Source organism: Anopheles ziemanni, chromosome 2, assembly GCF_943734765.1.
Source record: "Anopheles ziemanni chromosome 2, idAnoZiCoDA_A2_x.2, whole genome shotgun sequence".
Classification (NCBI taxonomy): domain Eukaryota; kingdom Metazoa; phylum Arthropoda; class Insecta; order Diptera; family Culicidae; genus Anopheles; species Anopheles ziemanni.
Genome location: NC_080705.1, coordinates 93,239,774 through 93,260,973, shown reverse-complemented (window position 1 = coordinate 93,260,973; position 21,200 = coordinate 93,239,774). Strand labels below are relative to the sequence as shown.

General features: G+C 45.5%; 3 protein-coding genes across 3 annotated transcripts; 1 reads left to right on the top strand and 2 right to left on the bottom strand.

Annotated features, from left to right (window-relative positions):
* Positions 1–1,892: 1,892 nt before the first annotated feature.
* LOC131294782 (opsin-2) lies at positions 1,893–15,940 on the top strand. Its single transcript, XM_058322826.1, has 5 exons — positions 1,893–2,046; positions 2,240–2,414; positions 3,617–3,802; positions 14,803–14,933; positions 15,009–15,940. The coding sequence occupies exons 1-5, from the start codon at positions 1,893–1,895 to the stop codon at positions 15,938–15,940; spliced, it is 1,578 nt and encodes a 525-aa protein (XP_058178809.1).
* LOC131282733 (uncharacterized) lies at positions 8,653–9,453 on the bottom strand. The gene has a single exon (XM_058312268.1). The coding sequence runs from the start codon at positions 9,441–9,443 to the stop codon at positions 8,901–8,903; it is 543 nt and encodes a 180-aa protein (XP_058168251.1). The 5' UTR covers positions 9,444–9,453; the 3' UTR covers positions 8,653–8,900.
* LOC131282732 (uncharacterized) lies at positions 10,558–11,568 on the bottom strand. Its single transcript, XM_058312266.1, has one exon. It carries the CDS (start codon positions 11,503–11,505, stop codon positions 10,759–10,761), a length of 747 nt encoding a protein of 248 aa, XP_058168249.1. The 5' UTR covers positions 11,506–11,568; the 3' UTR covers positions 10,558–10,758.
* Positions 15,941–21,200: the final 5,260 nt, after the last annotated feature.

The window sequence follows — 21,200 nt, the reverse complement described above, 5'->3', positions numbered from 1 at the left end:
CCCAGGGGCTAGAGGCAATGTTTAAGGCGTTGCCAAGGGTCAATCACCATCCATCACCACCTGGTCCCGTCAATCAAAGAACACCTACCAAATTTGGTATTTCTTTGCCATCTGCCCATTGGTCGAATGTCTAAATTTAATAACCGTTGTGGGTTTTGGGAACTTAAGGTATAACGGGCCAGACAGAGAACAGAGGTCATGGTTCCGAGACGGAAATGCGGTAGTGGAAACAAGAATCTAACCATCGCACCATTCCGAGCCGCTACTTAGTGGAAGGCAGTCAACCAAATAGCCACCGTGTAACGATGATAAGTCGTTCACTGTTGAAGGTTGTGAACTACAACTCGGCTTGTTGTTCCACTTGTCTACGGCTTAGAACAGATTCAGTTCAAACAAGTTTGCAATCGTTCTCAGTTTCTTAACCTACACGCAATCCAAAGCATTTGTTAGTAATGTGGCTGCCCATAGTCGACTTGTGCACGACTGTCTGGTAATCCAACAAATACATAGAGGATTTCGAGAACTCTTGTCAAGATGAATTTTAATGATGTTCCGACGCCGCTCCCCACGTTTTGTGGGTATTTAGACACGTCTTTTTCACGGACGGTAGCGATAGAACACACGTCGTTCCACTACGAGAATGGTGAAAAATTCGCAGACCATGACAATCATTCTATCTAACCTCCTACACCATCATGAAATGAGAAGAGAATACTTGTGCTAAGAGTAGACGTCTGAAAATGGGAAGAAAAACCTGACGGACAATGAAATTGAAAAGCACACATTTCCGCTTGGTAGACGGTCAGAAACATACAACAGTTTTCCAGCAAAATCCGTGACCAACGATTGAAGATGAGCATTGTTTATGCTCTTCCGAAGCTTATTATGGTAGCGCTTTAACAATATCTTCATGTGGCTTTCCTTTTACGTCGCCCATGCCATGGAGCAAAATCTGTTTCTGTCGTTGAACTTTTCTTATCACAACTGACTGGTCCGGTTCCCTCACGTACCGTCGGTCTTATTCGGCCACAAACTTCTAGCGTGTTCATGAACCCGACCTCTATTACAATACCGAGCTAGGGTCAGAGATATCGGAGCAAAATTCTCTGGTGGACCTTTTTTCAGTTAACCCTCTTAGTTTTGCCTCTTAATCAAGACGATTGTTTGACGAAACACTTTAATATTACGGCTACCTCGAGTAAATATTTATCATGTACTAAAGTTATTTGCATTCGTTTGAGGAGTCTTGGACTGGGTTTTATTCACTTTCCACTAAGATTAAAAGCTCGCGTTTAATATGTATCGTATAATTTTATTTTCGAAAAACAAAACAATTTTAAGCTGCTTGAGAAATTGACACAGCTTTACAATAAGGCGACGTTACTTTTTTGGAAAGCCTAAGTTGAAGTCAGGTTTGCTTTTTATTTTTCACTCCATCATTACAGCTCTATTAACGCTATCCATTCACCCCCGACCACATTTCCGCGCATATTGCTTCAATTAAAGTATCCTAAATTTGTTATTTCTCCTTTTGCTTGCAGGTTTTACAGGCGTAAAACAAGCTGAGTGGTGGAAGCAATTTTCATAATCCTCTACCGCGCAGCCAGACCTTCCTTTCCGACCACAGACTGGTTTGGTAGAAGCAGGTTCATCAAACGGGAAATGCACCGTGCATCCGAGGAGTGTCGATGGACGGAGATGTTTCCGTAATTAAAAGCGATAATACGTGAAAAACTACGCCGTCACTAGGAACACGAAAACGAAATAGAAAAACGACCTCGGCAAAACGAGAAGAATATAGAAGAGTAAAAAATAAGACTCTTTTCCGTCGGATTATTCATTGTAACGTGGTAAAAACAGAATTACTGAACATACCACTGAGAACATCCAGAATGTCGGCCAAAACAATAACGTTAGTGATGCTGCTTTACGAAATCACCTTCACCAGCAGCAGCCCATCGTTCCAGGGCTTGATAGAACCTCGGCGTGTCCTCGGCGGTCCGGGAATTAGCACTGTGGTCGGTGAAGCTATGCACAACAAACTGGGTAAGTAATTCATCCCTTTGCCAGCAACGGTTAAACCCTATGTTCAGTTTTGCGATTAGAGTATATTTTTTACCTTATCGTGTGTCCTTAAAAATGAGCATAAAGGGACATAGAATGAGCATGGATTACTCAACCGTAAGCCATTCATTGGCCACGTTTCGTTCTTACTGACACTGTTTTCTTCTTTTTGTAGACACAATGCAACCCGAAACAACGGAGCTACCATCCGTTGTGTCCCCGACGGAAAATGCTGTCCACAAATATGCTCGGGAGCTGCTGCCAACAGCACTCACGTCCTTCGCCAATAGCAACGAAAGCAGCGGCATGAACAGCTTCAGCAATTCCACCGACAACGCTGTTCTCTGGAGGTAAGCTGATGGCAGGATGAATTCCTGAATGGATAATATCAGCCACACTTTCATCTCGTGAATGAGACGCGTAGACAAAGAGGAAAGGAAATCGGTTGATTCTTCACTAATTGCATTTAAATGATGTTATCCACGTGTGAGCACAATGTCTACTACCGTCAACTTGGTCGCGTTTGATGTTGCTGGCTGCTGACGCCGATTCGTTCGAACGGAAAGATAAACGCGAATTCGATCGCGATAAGGTGGAGTTCTTGAATTTCTCCATCAACCATTATGCGAAATTCCGTTTTATTTAACTTTTGTTCCGTTTCGGAAGAGGAAGCATCGAGGAAGCTATATGAACGACACTTGGGAAAATTCGTTTGGTTTCAATTGGTCGTCCTGTTTATGTGCATCTCGTTCGTGAAAACATTGTAAAACTTTACTCCCAGATTTAATGATGCTTTTGGAAGGTGATACCCCCTAGCTGGGGTTTTAAAAAGAGAAACAATTGGTAACCATACAAGTAAACTCCGGTATTGTTTCAACAAGTTGGAAACCGTAAAAATATCTCTAGGATAATTTTGAAGGCGTAAGAAAAGTGGCTCAATTACTACAAAAGAAAATTGTTTTACAATGTTCAGATCATCCTTTCTACTTGAAAAGAGCTAGAAATGTGTTTATAGAATCGTATCAGGCTTCACCGAATTCACCAGCTGTACGATACATTTATTTTTAGATTCCACTATCATTGAATGTACCGTCGTTACATTTCCATACCATTACGTCCGGGAACGCTTGGCCCCGAAAACGAGACTTATTTTTGTGCAGCTGTAAATGTGTTTCGCGTAACGAAAATGTGCAAATGGGTACGGTAGGCAGCGTAAATCCGGCTCCCGCTTGCAACGCTTGGTCCAACGACCACAAACTTCATGCTTTATCAAGGTCGGTAAAAGGAAGAAGACCACCGCGGACACGGACATTTCTGGCGAAATTCAATCAACACGCCGTTGTTAACGGGATGCTGCCTACCGCCCCCGTCAGGACATCTACAATAGTAATCAAAATTTATTCCGATCGATCCTATCACCAGAATCACCCAATCGTCCCTACGACGTCCCGGAAATGTGTACAATCGGAACTGTCCATATTTTCTGCCACTAGCCGCCGCCTAAAGTTTTGTTGAGTATTTACGGTCTTGTTTCTCTTCCGGATACACACAGCAAATACGTCGTCCGGTCGGGGTTCGTGCTACCGGTGGATCCACTGTTCGTGGCCAAAGTGAATCCCTTCTGGCTCCAGTTCGAGCCACCGACAGCGGGCGAACACTACGGGCTGGCCGTATTCTACTGCGTGATGATGCTGTTCGGCGTAATCGGAAACGCGCTGGTTGTCTTCATGTTCTACAGGTACGTTAGTTATATTTTCCTCCGATTCCTATTCCTACTGTCGATCGATTTCGGGCGCGCGCGTTAATCTTTTCGCCGCAGCTCGTAGCCGTTTTGACGGGATTCGATTTTTCCTGCAATAAACATAAATCAAGTGATGGGTCAAAGCAGCGACGCATTGCTGCAACCTACGCCCTTGCGGAAACACATGGAATTGTTGCTTCCGCCGGTTTCCCGTGGTGATGTGAAGATGTCGTACCGGTGATTAATATTTATGTAACGACTCACGAAATTACCCGAAAACCAGGGAACAGCAAACAAACAAGCGATGCCGTCGGCAAGCGTGTCCGTGTTAAGTTTATCTCCGCCCATTCCGGGTTGGTCGATGTTTTCCGCAGCCATTTCACAATCCGCACAATGTATTCAATATCCCGTTTGGAAAAACTAACTGGTTCGGAGGGGGGGGGGGGGGGGGGGGGGGGAAATAAGTTAAGTTGCGCTGTAAAAAAGAAATTTACTCATTTTTCCCAAAAACCCATTGAAAACAACAGACCTTATCGTGGAAAACTTTTCAAACTTTTTCTCCAACGTTGATCGTTGGGAAATATCTGTTCGTATCATGTTTACAGCGTTACAATGATGCCGCAAGAGCAACCGGCGATGGGCGGGTGAATCTGTTTACGTGCAAAACGTTCTATCGGTGGCAGGTAGTAAATCATTTTCTTTTGTTATCACTACCAGCACGCTCAGCACATTTGTGCCCTTTCGGTGGACTTCGCATCAATAACGAAAAATAGATCGCGATCCATCTCGAGTGGAAAACTAAATCCCTCTCTTACTAACTAGATAAATAAAAAAAAAGCGGGGAAAAAAACCTACCGTAGAAGGCTCTTCGTTGCTAAGCGCCTTTAAGTAGACCATACAGCTCTTGACTACAGTCAGGCAGACGTAACTGTGCAACGCTGGAAGTGCCGCTAAAATGTATAAACGCCATGACTTTTGTAAAAAACGTATATTTGAAGGCGTTTTATTCCTTTCGGATGTTTCATGATGTATAACTGTTTCCAACTGAGTGGATCTACCTCGCCAAACGAATTCGCTTAATAATTGGAAGCCTGCTATTTAATGGTGTTTTGAAAAACTTCCCTCGATACGGTAGAGTCACAATCCGATCGGAGGACATAAGAAGTTTATGATACCCTCTCGTTTTTTTCACCAGTTGTATAATATTTTTCTTTCTTTGTTGAACTTCATAAAATTATTGTAACTTCTCGTGCTTAGTGATTTAATTTTTTTTATGCCACCTTTTTGTTTATTTTTTGTTTTTTTTTGTTTCGCTTTTCATTACATTAATATTTTTTTTTGTGATGGCCTGTTTATAGTTTGGTGACGAGTACATGCATAACTATATGTTTAAAGATAAAAAGCTTTCGCCTTTGCCGACTTCAGATCAGCCACGCCTAGGAATATCCTAATCGACCAACTCTGGTTCGGTCGTAGGATCGGTTCCGGTTGGTTCTTGCTCCGGTTGTTTCTCCGCTTCTTCATCGCCCTGCTTTCTCTGTCTCCGCTTGCATCCTTCGCTTCCCTCTTCGTGATGACGATGACGATGGTGCCGTCCACCACGATGGCCATGGTGTTTTCCGTACTTGCCACCATACCGCTTTCCGTATCGCTTGCACTCCATTCCATCCTTACGCATCTTGTGGCAGCGCTTTCCACGTTTTTCCATTTGCGCTTCATCGGGAGTGTCCGAGCTCGTGGCGCTGGATGTTGAGGATTCGGATGAACTGGAGCCCGAGCTGCTGCTGCTGCTGCTACTGGAGCTGCTGCTGCTGCGGCGACGTCGACAGTGTTTGCGTCCCTTGCGGCAGGAACGCTCAGCTTCTGTGCGTCTAAATCGCCGACAGAAATCCTCTCCGACTCCGGGCATCTCTAGGCCGCCGGGTCTACCGAATGGATGCCCACGACCGCCCCACGGTCCGAATGGTGGAGCACCAAAGTGCCGGGGTGGCATCTCACGACCATGGTGTGCCATTCCTCCATGCCATGCACCGGGACCGAAAGCTGGTGGTCCGAAATGACGATGGCGGCCTTCGTGATGATGTCCATGTTCGTGGTGTCCATGGTGCCCTTCAGGTCCAAAGCGATGCGGTGGTCCGTGATGACGATGATGGCGTCGGCCGTGTGCTTCCTCGAAATCGGAATGCGGTGGACCAACCTCTCGACGATGATGCCGATGTCCGTGGTGGTGTCGCCGTCCGTGCCCATGGCCGTGTCCGTGATGTCCATCGACACCAAACCGATGATAGAAGTGTTTTCCATGGCGATGTCGGCGGCGATGTCCCTCACCCTCGTCCAGTGCCATTCCGGCGAAATCTTCTGCCACCAGATCCTCCACGTTCTGCTCGTGGTCTTCCACCAGTGCGGCTTCCTTGGTGGCCGCTAAATCAACGGCTCGCTCGAGCGTCAGGCTGTCGGGGCGTTCCTCGCAGAGTCGATCTTGTACCGGGCCCGGTGCCAGACCGATAACGAACCGATCCAACAGCAACGGCTCCAGCTGCTGCTCCACGAACGCACATTCCATCGACAACGCCTTCAGTCTGGCGTACCAATCCTTTACACTCTCTCCACGACGCTGCTCCGCCCGGTAGAACTGGGACCGGCGACGGAAGATGGCGATCTCCGGTATAAACTGACGGGCGAGAACCTTGCACAGCTCGTCGTAATCCATCTCCTTCGGCGATCGTGGATGGCAGAGACCTCGTAGCGTACGATACGTGTCCTTGCCGATCACGCTGATCAACACGGGAACCCTGGCTGCTCCCGTAATACCGTGAGCTCGGTAAAACTCCTCCAGAATCTCCCGATAAACGTTCCAATCGTCCGAAGCACCCCGGAACTCCGGGATGATACTCGTTACCGCTGTCTGCTTCGACATGGTGCCTGCTGGACCTCTCTCTTCCTTAATCGTTCTGGTTGTCCGGGTTTTTCGCGACTTCTTCCACTTAACTTATTCCTTTGTCTCTTGATTGGGAGCTTCACAACTGGATCGCTTTTGCTTCTTGCTTCGCTGCTGGTTGCTTCAACTTGACTGAACAACTTTCCCTTCTCGCTGTTTGCTATACGACGCTGTTGGTTGCAACAGTCGAATGTCAACTCTGATGCAATGGACGCCCTTCCAGTGGTCTTTTATACAACGACGCAAAACCGGCCACCACAAAGCCGGTCATTATCTGCCCATCCATGTGTTGTTGTTTTTGTGCCGTTTGTTTACCACCGGCCTACCGGCAAAACTAATACTATCACCGGTAACACAAGCCCCGCCGCTTTCCTCCTATCCACACCCCCCCCTCGCAACCTTGCCATCCTCTCATCAAAACTGCATGTGATGAGTCATCGTACGCCGGAGTGGGGCAATTTCACCACGATCGTATACCTCTTGCATCAGTGTTGGTTAATCTACTCCACTACCTCGCTTCCCACCCTCCGCAAATCAACGATCCATGACCCCCTCCTCCTCCCTTCCCCTCCTTTCTGAGAGATACTCATGTTCCGGAAGGAAAAACAGAATGACGGATCATGACGTCAAGGTTCTTAATCTCGACCAAACACGATCGTGCATGTTTGAACCCGCGTGTGAAACCAATATTGGTTGCGTAATGTAGTAGGAAGACGCTTTGATGCATGGAGAAAGCCTGTCCCAACAAGTTACATCTTGTTGAAGCCTTATCAGCGCAAATGTCCATTAGTCATAGTCTATCAATAGTCCACGTGAAATTGTTTACTTTACGCACAACTATAAACCTTATCGCATGTTGTTACCGTTCGTGGAGTCAAGTTGATTTGGTTGAATGCCATTTGAATGACTCACGTTTTTTTTTATAAATTGCAAACCTGCAATTTCACTCCTAATGATGTCAACTAAATAATTCATTTTGTTTTTACGCGTTTGGGAAGAATACGCACTCATAAAATACTATTTGAAAAAATCTTAAAATTATCGTCAATCAGTGAATGTTTTCATCCGTTAATAGTTATTCCCTTGACTATATTCTATTCTTATTTGCCGAAAAGCGTTCATAAATGTTTTTATAGTTTTGTCCACATTGTGTTACAAGCAGTCAGTTATTATAATGTCCTTTAGAGCGGAAAGGTAATTTGTTTCCCACCACAAACACCACATAGGAAATTCATACACCATTTCAAAATTCAGCATAGTCCTAAACCACGCAGAACCCAACTTTTCCGCATTCATATTATCTCCATCCCGACATGGTGTACCGTCAGTGAAAACAATCCACCTATTTGCTCTATGCTTCGTCACATTTTAGTCTTGCATTTCACAGACGTCAGATGCCTGTCTGATCTGTACGTTTCCAAGCAACCTGCCCGTGGCAACCATTTGCACCGACGACGTGCAACACGTGAAAATTTATTCGAACGGGGGCGGAAACACCGAGGCAGTTGCCGATTCGGGATATTAAAGTATCACTTGTCAATTATGCTTCATAAAAGTCCATCGAGCAACAGTCTGTAGTCACTTGTTGAAATGTGTGGCAACGCTAAGGGGCCGGTACTAGATAACACATCGTGTCGTCAACCCTTCAGGGAAATTGATATTTTGTTTTCAAGCAGAATCGCTACGTCATTTATCATCCATCCCAGCGAACACGTACGTCACTATCATCGTAATACTATAATGGTTATAAGGGAGCATTTTCTTTCACTTTTCCCATCGTTCCCATCGTCCCCACAGTCCTTGCAATTAATCAACACATTGGTTTCATTTGTGCTCCACGGAGATCCACACCATAACTTCGTATGGCGGTTTATTGCTTAGACAAATTTTCACTTATACTCATTATATGAATAATCTTATTATAGAGAAGACTTAGAAGTCATCACAAGCGCTCTCTCACGTTCAACATTCAGTCACACGCACGCAACCGGTCCCTTCGAGGCAATGAGACCTTCACAATCATTCATTTCCTTTCAGCTTAATCAGTAGCTTATCACGTAAGGTTCTTGTAATGCGCTAATAATATTAGCTCATGGTGTCCCCCTAATACTCGTCCGCAGCGAACATTTGAGGGCACCGTGGGGGGGGAGAGTTAATTTATAATCCCCCTGCACCCGCCACTTCACTCTTGAGCGCACACTCCTTGTTCACCGCCAGCTCCAAGGCCAGTTCCAGCGTGAGCCCTTCGTTCTCTTCGCACAGCCGGTCCATAATCATGCCACTGCGTAGCCCAGTCACAAACTTGTCCAGCAGGATCGCCTCCAGGTTCTCACCGAACCGGCAATCCACCGAAAGCTTCTTCAACCGTCCGTACCACTGTGTTACGTTTTCGCCGGCGTTTTGCTTCGCGTTGTAGAACTGTGTTCGCTCGCGGAAGATGGCCACCTGCGGGCTGTACTGCTTGCGCAGGAGCTCGCACAGCTCCTCAAAGGTACGGCTCTTCGGTAGCACCGGATGGCACAGGTCCCGTAGCGTTTTGTACGAATCGCTTCCGATGACCGAGATCAGCAGAGCCGTACGCTTTGTGTCCGGGATATCGTTCACCTCGAAGAACTGCTCCAACCGCTCCTGGTACACGTTCCAGTCGTCGACGAATCCATCGAACTCCGGAATCGAACCGACCATCGACTGACCGACCATTTTCGTCTGCTTGATTAGCTGCCCGTAGCGGACTGCGAGATTATGCGGTCTGAAACTTGTTCGTACGTGAAACGAACTGAACGGTCGATGGCATGACGGACCGGCATATATAATCTTCCGGGAGGCAAACGTCCCCACCGCTGGCGAGACCGGTGTTTGTGGCGCCATGGCGTCCGGCACCAATTCAAACGTACGCTGCATTCGAAACACAGTGTACGTACACCGTATCGTGTACGTTCCGTGGTGGCCGCGTGTGCGTCAGACTCGCGGTTCTTTGAAAAAGATGATGTCATCTCGACCGAACAAATGCGCGGTGTGGGTTGTTGCCATATTCGCGGTTATGCTTTTCACTGCTGGCATCGACTATCTTCCACACACACAACAACTTGATGCCGGGTTTTTTTTGACTTATCAAACAGCATTCAGTATAAGGTTGTGAAATGAAATGTATTTCAATGAGTCATGATTATATGTCAATGCAATCGTAGCGTAATTTCATCTATTTTTGGAATTTACGTAGGGAAATATTCTTACAAACTATATAATCGTTACCAAATAAGCTAAATTTGAAACCACACGAGTCACATTAAGTGATGATTATTTTAGTATAAATCCCCGGAATCAAAGATTTATTTTTTTCCTTGAATTGTTTAGGTTAGTTAATTGTCTATTTTATTTTGTTGATACCGCATTTTGCTACTTTCCCCAAACATATTCTGGGACTTTTACTGCTGGGACTTTTACTACGCTTCGGTCATCTGAGACATGGAAATGTACAAAAAATTGTTAGGGAACTACCAATCAAATTCATAGGAATTCTAACTAAAGGAAACAAAAAAGGTTTGGCCAAAGAGCTGCAATTTGATTTGCATGAACATTCGTTTAAATTTGTTGCATTTCAGAAACATGCTTTTTATGTTCTTAACGACGGAGTGCTAACCGGTTTTCTATGTTCACGAAAACAATCTTGTCGTTTTTCGGTATGCGCAAAAAGAAGCAGCGAATCTTCGATTGGAATGTATGTGTAGACTTGGGCTCGCAAAAATAGCTACGGCTTGCAAAAATATCTGGTTCGGATTTTTTTTTTCACAAATGAAGTATAAGCATGGAAAGGTTTAATTTCAATACGAGCAAAAATACTGCTCCTGTGCATACATCTTTATTGTATTCCTTGTCGTTTGCACAAATGCCTGGCATTTATTCAATTTTAATATGTTAAAATAAGTTTTAAGCAATTCCTAACATTACTCAACCACAGCCTTGTTACGCTAATGACCGAAAAGTACACGAACATACTTTAATCCTGAGGTAGAACTTAATCTCCGGCTTCTGATCCATCGGCATTTTTAGCGGCATTGCGACGAGCCGCTGCATTTCGCCTTCTGTTACGAGTGCGGCCTTGGCCTCGTCCGCCGGCACCTCCTTCATCGCAGATGGAACCGTCTTCACTCTGGGCCGGCTTTGGTGCCCCTCCACATGTGCAGCATCCTCTGGCCACGGGATAGCTTTCGCCAGCAACACCACAGTACGCCGGAACTTGATAGCCCGTTTCTCGCACGGCACACTCCTTGTTGACGGCGATGTCGAGTGCCTGCTCGAGCTTCAGCGTTTCATTTTCCTCGCACAATCGATCCAGCACCTGTCCCGGCCGCAACCCGGTGATGAACTTGTCCAGCAGAACTGCCTCCAAGTTCGAGCCGAACTTACAATCCACGGAGAGCTTCTTCAGCCGCCCATACCACTGGGTCACGTTCTCGCCGACGTTTTGTGTCGCGTTGTAAAAGTGTGTCCTCTCGCGGAAAATGGCCACCTGCGGGCTGAACTGCTTGCGGAGGAGTTCACAGAGCTCCTCGAAAGGACGGTCTTTCGGCAGGGTGGGATGGCACAGGTCACGAAGGCTCTTGTACGCGTGACTACCGATGCAGCTGATAAGAAACGCGCTCCGCTTTTCATCCGCTATTTCGTTGACCTCGAAAAACTGCTCCAACCGCTCGTAGTACACATTCCAATCGTCACAGTTGACGATGAACTCTGGAATGGTTCCAATAGTCTGCGCTGCCATTGTTTGTTGTTTCGCAAGCACCAACAAATGAGATGTTGTGCAGTCGCCGCTCGACGAGAGACTGCGAATACTATCGACCGGTCCGAGCAGGCCGCGCGTATATTTATATTCGAAAGTACTAGAGATGGGGCTTCGTCAGGCATGTGGTGAACTTACAAGCTGCTTTAAATGAATAGATTTTTGTCGCTCACCAAACTTCTAATTCAAACACTTTCATGTGCTAGATTTGTTTCCCTTAAGTTCATTAATTTAAAAAAATGTTAGTCACCTCAAATATATTCAATTTCATTATTATGATAATTTTAAACATTCAAGTGAACCATCAAAATAGATGTCCAACGCTAGTTGAGCATCCAATACCACAAACCACCGTTGTAACAACGACCATGAAAGATGTTTGCCAGCAACCGGCGGGACAGATACAACTAAAGTTGGCAGTTGAATCATCGGTACTCCCTGCTCGATGAAACGACAATCTACACAATATATGTGTTTGTTCAACAAATTTTCAAATGAATAATGCACTTGATTAAAAAGTTTTTAAAATACTATCCAATGATTGAGGATAGTATTTAAAATCTTGTTCAATAATTTTGTGTATTGCATCATCCAGAAAAACTTATCCACATTTCATTACTTTCCAGACAAATATCAATCTCCGCCCTCTCTATAATTTTTTTTTTAATTTGACGACTACTTTGATTGGTGCATTAGAAAGCAGGTAGTGGGGAATGGCTACTCCTTCCTACTTCCTTCCGATCCGGTTGTTATCAAACCTTTCTTTGTTTACCGCAGGTGAAGATGGAAGGGATAGTTCTCTGGACAAGAGGCTCCTTTCTCTCGGTCCACACGGACGGTAGCATTCTGGGGGCCTTTCTTCAGTTTCTCTGCACTCATCTGTTGGGCAAGGTGTACGATCGAGTGGCTTCATTGAACGGTGATCAGCGTATGATCGTCATGGCATATCCGTTACTTGTTATCCGCATTTGGCGTGAATTGAATGCACTCGGATTTGACCTTCCGATAGACAGGGTCGCGAGTGTTTTGATTTGGTGGGGAGTAATAGAATATGAAGGACCGTTTCCGGTGCAGCGGAACGGATATCGAAGAAATGGTTGAATGAAATGAGAAAAGTTATTTAAAACGCAATGTTAGCATTTAAATATATCAACTATCAAGTGAAACTAGTTAGTGAAAATGTAGGATGTGTACTGCAAACACTAAAATAGGAGAACGTAATCGGAACTAAACAGCTGTTTGAGTCATCCGTCCGTTCTATGAATCGTTGGGCGGAATAGCCGGCATTTACTCATCTCGAGTTGGTTTCTCAAAAAACTACCACAAGCGCACGGTATGGACCTTGGTGTTGGAATTGTTTCTTTCGACACGAACACCGAAACAACGCCACCGTGATGCAGTGTTCGTGACCCCGGGAAAACTGACGCACCAATTTTGTATTTCACCCAGTAGTGGCGTATATAAACCGCCGGTCGACCAATGTTCGGTTCAGTTGTACATTTGATTCCGAAAAGATTTGCTCACCAGCGTTACGTCCCGGGGCCGGGATGAAGGGGCCGAGGGCTGCCGCCTTCCTTACCGGCGGAGGACCAGTGACAACCGTGTGGCGTCTTTCTCGTCGAACGTTTGGAAACTCCGGTGGGGAGGCCGTTAATACTTCCCGTCCACCAGCTCGGTGCGGACGCTCGGAGTCTCCAGAGCCGTCCTCACAGCAGCATCGTGTGGCCGCTGACTGCCGGAACACCCCCGTGAGCCTCGTCGGAACCGCCCGGTTCCCCAGTGCCGTGAGGGGTTGAGAAACGAGCCGTTGCCTTTAAAGGATTGCTGTTAGAGGAAGAACCCTGCGCATTACCGCAAATGACGACGTCATCGAACTGATAAAAAGCACCTCAGTGACTCGGTACCATCCACCATTATTGTCTGCAGTGGCCAAACGCGTTGCGTTTGGCAAATCGCCTACAAGCCGCCATCTTACCGCAGGAGTGTGTTCGTGTCGTTGTGAAGGTGACCATGACATCCACATCGAAGGAAGATCATCTACAATGCCGGGTGGTAAAAAGTAAAGCCCTCAGCTCGGTTGTTCGTATGATGTCATTCTCAAAGATTGTACCAGTGGAAAGTGTATCGACCGTCTGCAGAGGTGACGCACCGTCATCGTTCTGAACCTCGCCGATCCTGCCGGTTTTACTACTCCGTTCCGGAATTGTGTCAGATGTTTAAGCAGGTGTACCTGTGCTTGCACAAACACACCATTCGGAACTGTTCAGTTCGTATCGAACCGAACAATCTGCGTGACCGATGGACACGCATTATAAATTTCCATCGGATGCTCGACATTACCTTCGGGTATGTCACCACTTTCCCGACCAATTGGCCGGACACAACCTCTACTCTATTGAGTGGAAAAACGACGAAGGGAGAAGCGCAACATATACAGCGGTAATACGCGCCCCTAGGACACGTCCGTCGACGAGACCAGATATCCGTTTGCAGAGCGGTCTCCTCCAGCTTCGAGACTCCAGTGTGAGCTGTTCCTGAAGGACGCCCGCCTCTATCAAGCGCAGTGAGGCTGTCGACGCAGCGCGGTTGCTGCTGCATGTGTTACAGTAGATGCAGTTCCTGCCGACGACATCCCCGGTCACGGCACTCCTTGCCCTTTCCCTTGAGAGTGACGCAAGTCGTAGTGTCGGTCGTACCACGGTAGATCTCTTGGAGGCAGTTCCAGCGAACGAATAACCAGCGGAGAAGGGACAGCAAACATCAACAATGGAAGCCGCTGGTCGTGCCTAAACTTCGAGAGGTCCCGAGGAAAGCTCTCGGTACAGTCGAGCACAGATGCATCTCAAAGAAGAATCCGTACCTTTTCGGTACGAAGAGTGTCCTCTGGCAAGCGCCTGCTGTCTTCACTTGCCACAAGATATTGAATAAAAATCACTTAGAAAATGTAATACGTTCGGCATTTCTTGATTGCACTCATGATGACATTGGTTGTATATAAAGCATTCAAGTACATAATCCTCAAACTCACTACACATACATACATTAAAATATGTATAGCAAATATTTTACAATACAACTTTTGGACCCAACTATTTCGTTTATTTTCGCATTTTATGCACTGCAATTCAGTAAGTTAATATGGGTATTTTGGTTTATGGCAATACAAAGGTTAATCTACGTTAATTTCTTAATTATGATCGATGTAGTGGTTAGCAAGTTTTTTATTTTAACAGGTAATTTGTATTTGGACACCATGCTTTGTGTTCCGCTTATTTGCAGATATCGATCTTTGCGAACGCCAGCCAACTACTTGGTCATCAATCTAGCTGTGGCCGATTTCATCATCATGTTAGAAGCACCGATGTTCATATACAACAGCATTCATCAAGGACCGGCACTTGGTTCGATCGGTAAAAATGCACGAGTTCCTGGAAAAACAATGCAGACACTTGTAAATCCGGTTGCTTTCTCTTTCCTCCCGATAGGATGCACGGTGTACGCGCTGATGGGTGCCCTCGGTGGAACGGTTGCGATCGGCACCCTGACGGTCATCTCAATCGATCGCTACAACGTGGTAGTGTACCCACTGAATCCGAATCGCTCGACAACGAAGCTGAAGTGTTACATCCTGATCGCCTTCACCTGGGTGTACGGTTTGCTGTTCGCGGGCCTTCCGGCGCTCGATATCGGCCTCAGTCGCTACACGGCGGAAGGGTACATGACGGCGTGCAGCTTCGACTATCTGGACCGCTCGGACAAGGCACGCGTGTTCATGTTCGTGTACTTTGTGTTCGCCTGGGTCGTACCGTTCACGGTGATCAGCTTCTGTTACGCCAAGATTCTGCTCGTGGTGATCAACGCCAACTCGATCCAGTCGAGCAAGAGCAAGAACAAGACGGAGGTGAAGCTGGCTGGCGTGGTCGTTGGCATCATTGGGTTGTGGTTTGTCGCCTGGACTCCGTACGCCGTGGTGGCGATGCTGGGCGTGTTCGGTTACGAAGAGTATCTGACCCCGCTCAACTCGATGATACCGGCCGTGTTTGCGAAGATCGCTGCCTGCATCGATCCGTACTTCTACGCCATCAACCATCCGCGCTACCGGCAGATGTTGGAGCGTATGTTCTGCAACCGGGGCGTCGATGGGCCCAATTCGCAGTATCAGACCTCACACTACACACGGGGTGGATCGCGTGCGGGTGACTCTGTCGGTGAGGATTCCATCGGCACGAACCAAGCTGCTGCTACTCCCAGTGGTGCCAGAACTACTTCCATCCGTGTCGCCGGTGGTCGTTCCGGTCGGCTGGTCACCGCCAGAGGTAGCTACTCCTCCGCTGCCCCCGGCGGTGTCGTCAAGGCTCTCAAGAAGCAGGCCTCCAATGGCGATGAGACGTCGCTCGAGGTTTCACTAGAAATGTAACAACGTTGCAGGCGAGGAGTGCAGCTCCTCCGCATTACGGACGACTACGAAAACAGTGCCTTTGTGTAGTAGTATGGAATGAGGAAAAGGGAAGAAGCAGACACAGCACCTAGAAACACTCACCGAGAATGGTCGACACAACGCGCGGACAACGACGTGAACGAATATTTTAGCGACATGTGGTAATCACAGGAAATTACCGGAAAACTCATCTCAATAATTACCCTTTGGTAAAAACATATGGACAACGATGCTATGTGCATGATTGATAAATCAGGATGGTGAGGTTCGCAGACAAGGAGACACAACGATGGCATACCCGGCCAGGTAGGATGTTATTATCTTTGGTGGCGGCCTGGAATACTATAACCCTAACCCCATTTCAAACATTGACTAATGCCAGGAGAAGCATAGGATGAAGCTGAAGAAACAATGGGAGAAGTTAAGTCTGAGCAAGTTAAGTGCAAGATGATTCGAACCATTCCTTTCCTTAGTATTGGCAGTGATATTTTCTGTCATGTTATGATTTCATTGTAAGTAGGTCACCTGTTGTCGGAAGGCATGTATTCCTTCCCATATGAGCCAGCAAATGTCCAGTTTGATGGGCGTTTTATTGGAGCGCAGTATTGATACTGAAATACGAGCTGCAGTATTGTTTCTTTTTCTATATTCTTTTCCATTTTGTGCTGCATGTGGTGCTTTTTTAGCTATGCTACATCGGAAAAGCACCAAAAATGTAGCAAACATAAAATTCTGCTTAATTCAGCAGTATTCATGAGTGTGCCAGTGTACTTCCTTTTGGGTTTCTTTTATCATTCCCAAACCATTGGGAATCAGTGAATCAGGAGGGAGACAAAAAAATCTAGCATTCCTAGACGAAAAACAATTGCACCACATTGGGCCATAACCCAGCCCTTGCCAGTTTCCCCACCCTCCTGAAATACTCCAATTCTTTTTTCTAGTGCCGGAGAAGGCGAAATGTGAAAAGTCAAGGGTTCCGGGGTGGAACGAATCGACACAAATGGCAACATTTAGGCCCAAGTGTCCGGGAGGGCAGCATGATAAAGTGGTTGTTTTTGTCGGGAACTATCACGCTAAGTGATATCAACAGCACCCCTTACCGAGGCTGGCTGACAGAAGTTTCGGTGATCCGCAGCGCCGAACTTTTCTTAGCGACGGTTAAGAGAGTCAAACACCCAACATTGTTGACTCTATGTTACGTTGGTATGAACGTCTTTATTCCTTGTGGACCATTCTAAGAAAAAAAGACGATAACGGTACGTTCTCCCGATCCAATATTTCCTTCGGTAATAAATCTTCCGCAAATGTGATGTGAAACTGCCCGCTTCTAGATAAAAACCGACCTTTCCTAACCAAATTTGTTGAATAATTAAACCAAGAGTTTTGTCGAAGTTCGTTGTCGACGTTTTGATCATTTTCGTTTCCTCACTCGTTAATAGTTGTGAAAGGCACACACGCATATAAATAATTAGTGCAGGTTTCAAGGGAAAGAGAAAAGTCATTTAAAAACAAATAATAATAAGTCTCTGTTGGATCAATAGTATAATATTTGAAATCTATATCAATTATGGAAAAACAGCCAGTTATACCATACGACGTAGAACCTACAAGAAACCAGAGATATAGACGACACATACCCCTTGTAGGACGCAAGTAAAGTTACAACACATAGCACGTGTAGAGAATAATTGTTTGCAATATTGATAAAACAAGCATTCCGATGTTCGCGATCAGTTTCCCAAGAATCATCCAACTAATTCTGATTTGAAAATATCCTTGTTTTGTTACATGCTTAGCGAACCATTAACTAAACATCGCACTCCACAACCGCTATCATTTAAAGCTCGCAGCTTTCTGAACGAAGGTAGCTTTGATGCCTGTATACAACTTGCGTTGAACATTGGTCGCTTGTATCCAATTTACGAACAGACACACAATTTCTGTTGAGTTTTACAAAAACATCCTATTTGTAAGTTGTGTGAAATTTTTAATTTCATCAGCGCAACATCAACGGAACTGTATCGGATTCCCACAGTTTTGTCGATGACTAGGCCTGCGCTTATGAAACCCAAAATTTCAATCCATTAGCCAAACGACGGAGTGGAGAAGTGGAAAATTTTACTGAAAACTGTGCCTTAATTATTTCCAATTGGCTAAACCGTTTTAAGAAGGTAGACTACTATAGGACACGAGCATCATTTTACCCGTAAAAGTAGCACGAAAATCGCTAGGTCTTTCATGCATGTGGCAAATTAAAAATGTAAAAAAAAGTTTAAAAATATTGAAAAGTGTCTAGTAACGAAACTTGGTTACATCCTTCTCCAGTGCGCAGTAGCGCAAAAAAATAGATAACCAGTATCAAAACCATGTGGCGGGCGGTAGGTAGTGGCAGAATCGAGCTTAGACTAGGCGTGATTGGTGAACGGGCCAAGCAAGAGTGAAAATCGAAGGAACCAAAGTCGTGGAAAAGAAAGTACAAACCGGCAGTGTGTGTATGGAATGGAAAATGGGGAAAATCGCGAAGGGAATCCAATTGTTTTCTGTTCATCCGTGCCAGAGAAAAACTATATATTCAATGTAAAATCATTTTATGGTTCTACCGACAGAAATCTGGTTATCAAGGAAAATGACCAGAATCAACAATAGCTCTACATGTTGACTAGCATCTCTTCGATCATACGGATCGATTTATGAATATTTCAATATACTGAAATCGGTGTGGATCATTGCTGATTCGGAAAGTTTATGCCAAAGTTGTTACAATAAATGTATTGTTAGTGTTAGCGCATCAGAGATACCAAATATATTTTGGGAAGTTTAAATCGATCACAAAGCAAACCTGCACAACGTGTTCTGAGTTAATTCTTGGTGGTGGCTTATTTGAATTAGATTTTATTCCGTACTCAATTTTGGATTTTTTTATGCATATTTTCGAGTAAGCTACCATGCGCCTCCACCATATACTTGCTATAAATCACTTGCGTTTTTAACGTCGTCGGTTGCGTCGATCCGAAAAGATTTGCCCACCAGCGTTCGGTCCGGGGCCGGGGTGAAAGGGCTGAGTTCTCCCATCATCGACTACAATTGAGCGATCCTATCTTTCATAAATTCTCCTGATGTAAAACAAAAGAAAGGACAAGTCAACCGTATTATCTAGAACGTTCCTATATTTTAGGTATCAATATTATTGTTTACAACAAACATATTTTATACGTGTTTGATATTTCCTTCCTTTGCCAATATATCCTTTGCCATTATAGTTAAATAAAAAAAAAAACAATTGAAAATGTAAAACAAAACTAAGTGTTCATTTCGGTATTGCTTAGTTTTGCGAAATTTAAATTTATTTTAAAGTCAACCTTCGCAAATCGATCTGAGTCTCTTTTCGTAGTTGCTTAATCGAATTAGAATACAATTCATATTCAATTTTACATTAATCTTAGAGTTCACTTTGGTTTGCCACGAGCTACCATGCGCCTCCATCAGATAACGATTCACTAGTCTGTTTAAGTTAAATAAAATGTAGTGTGTTTCACACCGCGCTGCCAACTTCAGCGTACACCGTATAGGAAAGCACATCAATCACGGTGGATACAGCGCAATCACGTACAATCACTGTTGAAAGCTCGTTAAACAACACACTAATTCCATGATTATCTGCTGCACGCGAACGGCTTGTACTCACACCACAAGCAATGGCCGCGGTCGGATACGAACGAATAATAATCCTTTCACACTTGCACATAAATGATTAGCTGGGGATGGATTGGTTGTTAAACAGGAAAAAATGACCCACCCAGCTGTCCCCCGTACGACGTGCAACAGTTTCTTAACGAACGTGGCGTGTTTGAGGCAATGTGGAGCAATAAAAATCCTCTCCTCGCTACAAAAGACTGCTGGAAACTAATACTGGTTCAGCAGAATTTGCATACAAACAAGCGGGGAACGACGGTGTTGTGACGTAGTGATGCAGGTCACTACCCCTATTTGTGCCTTAACGCCATCTGTTTGCAATATTCACCAAGGATTCCCATCAAGAGAAGGGAGAGTGCGCGCTCCATTCGTGTGAGAAATATTCATTCCAACGACAGATTTGGTCGTGGGAGAAGTGTTTTAAAAACAACACTCTCTTCAGCACTATTTTGACAGCTCACACTGCTCCACTAAGTATACAGGACGCTTGGTCGGTAAACGTAAACAAACACATCGCAGGATATACCGACGGCAGCAGAAAACACACAGTTTCTCACATCTTACACTGTGGTACTAACTGGCACGGAGAAAGTGTCCAATGCTGGGGGGAGAGTTTCATCGAACAGGAGAGAATTGGGAGAGCGCCGGCGCCTGAAACCTTGCACAGGCTTTGACGGCTTTTACGTGGAAAGACTAGAGCACGTCAGTAGCAAGATCAGCTCGTTCGCGTTACGGCACCGTTCACTGACCAGCCGGTCCCCAATGAAGTGTTCGGAAGCAAATACATAATTGTCCTTCCCGTACAGAGGCGTCTGGTGTCTCGTGGTGTTTGGCATACGTCATTGTTAGAAGGCCGAAACACGTCGTCATTACTGCGACTCGAATTGGAAGAGGTGAGAAAGAATTCACCATTTCGTTTGATTCAAAACAACACAGTGAGACTGGTGGTTCAGTAGAAAGTGTGCAAAGTCCGATACTCGTGGAGTGAAAACTTATTAGGCCACCACAAGCCACCATCGCGAGATGGTTACGTCGTCTTTCGTCAGTACATTGTAAACCACGTAGTACGTGGGCTGAAGTTACCAAACCCGATGGGTTCAGAAAGTCTACCAATGCTGTAATGAAAGGCTGAAAGGCTGAACGACCGTATACGTTACAAAGTTTCGAACTGAAACGTCATTCCGCAGGGCTCCGTTCTCACCCGTGAAAGAAGCCTTTCCACCGATTTTGTAAACCCCCGATTTCTGTCTTCCCATCTCCTCATCTCTTTCTTTCTCTTTCTCTTTCTCTTTCTATCCCTCTGTTCGTTCCGTGCAAACGTAACGTCACTTTCGCCGCCGTCATCGTTATCGCGCGTCCGTTCGTGCGTAATCAGAAGGCAATTTTTCAAGTAGGCCGTCGTCGGGCAACACACACTTTTCCTTCCCCTGTCTGTCCGGGATAATGTTCCTTGTTATGCTTCACACATCAAGCCATCAAGTTGGGCGACGGCTGTAGTGTTTTTTTGCTCTCCGGTGGCGGTGTGTTGGTAACTTTCTTCGGCAAT

Coding starts and splice junctions, on each gene's coding strand:
- LOC131282732 (XM_058312266.1), bottom strand. CDS start 11,505: ATGGCAGCGCAGACTATTGGAACCATTCCAGAGTTCATCGTCAACTGT.
- LOC131294782 (XM_058322826.1), top strand. CDS start 1,893: ATGTCGGCCAAAACAATAACGTTAGTGATGCTGCTTTACGAAATCACC. Junction 3,803..14,802: donor GTTGTCTTCATGTTCTACAG/GTACGTTAGTTA, acceptor GCTTATTTGCAG/ATATCGATCTTTGCGAACGC. Junction 14,934..15,008: donor ACCGGCACTTGGTTCGATCG/GTAAAAATGCAC, acceptor TCCTCCCGATAG/GATGCACGGTGTACGCGCTG.
- LOC131282733 (XM_058312268.1), bottom strand. CDS start 9,443: ATGGTCGGTCAGTCGATGGTCGGTTCGATTCCGGAGTTCGATGGATTC.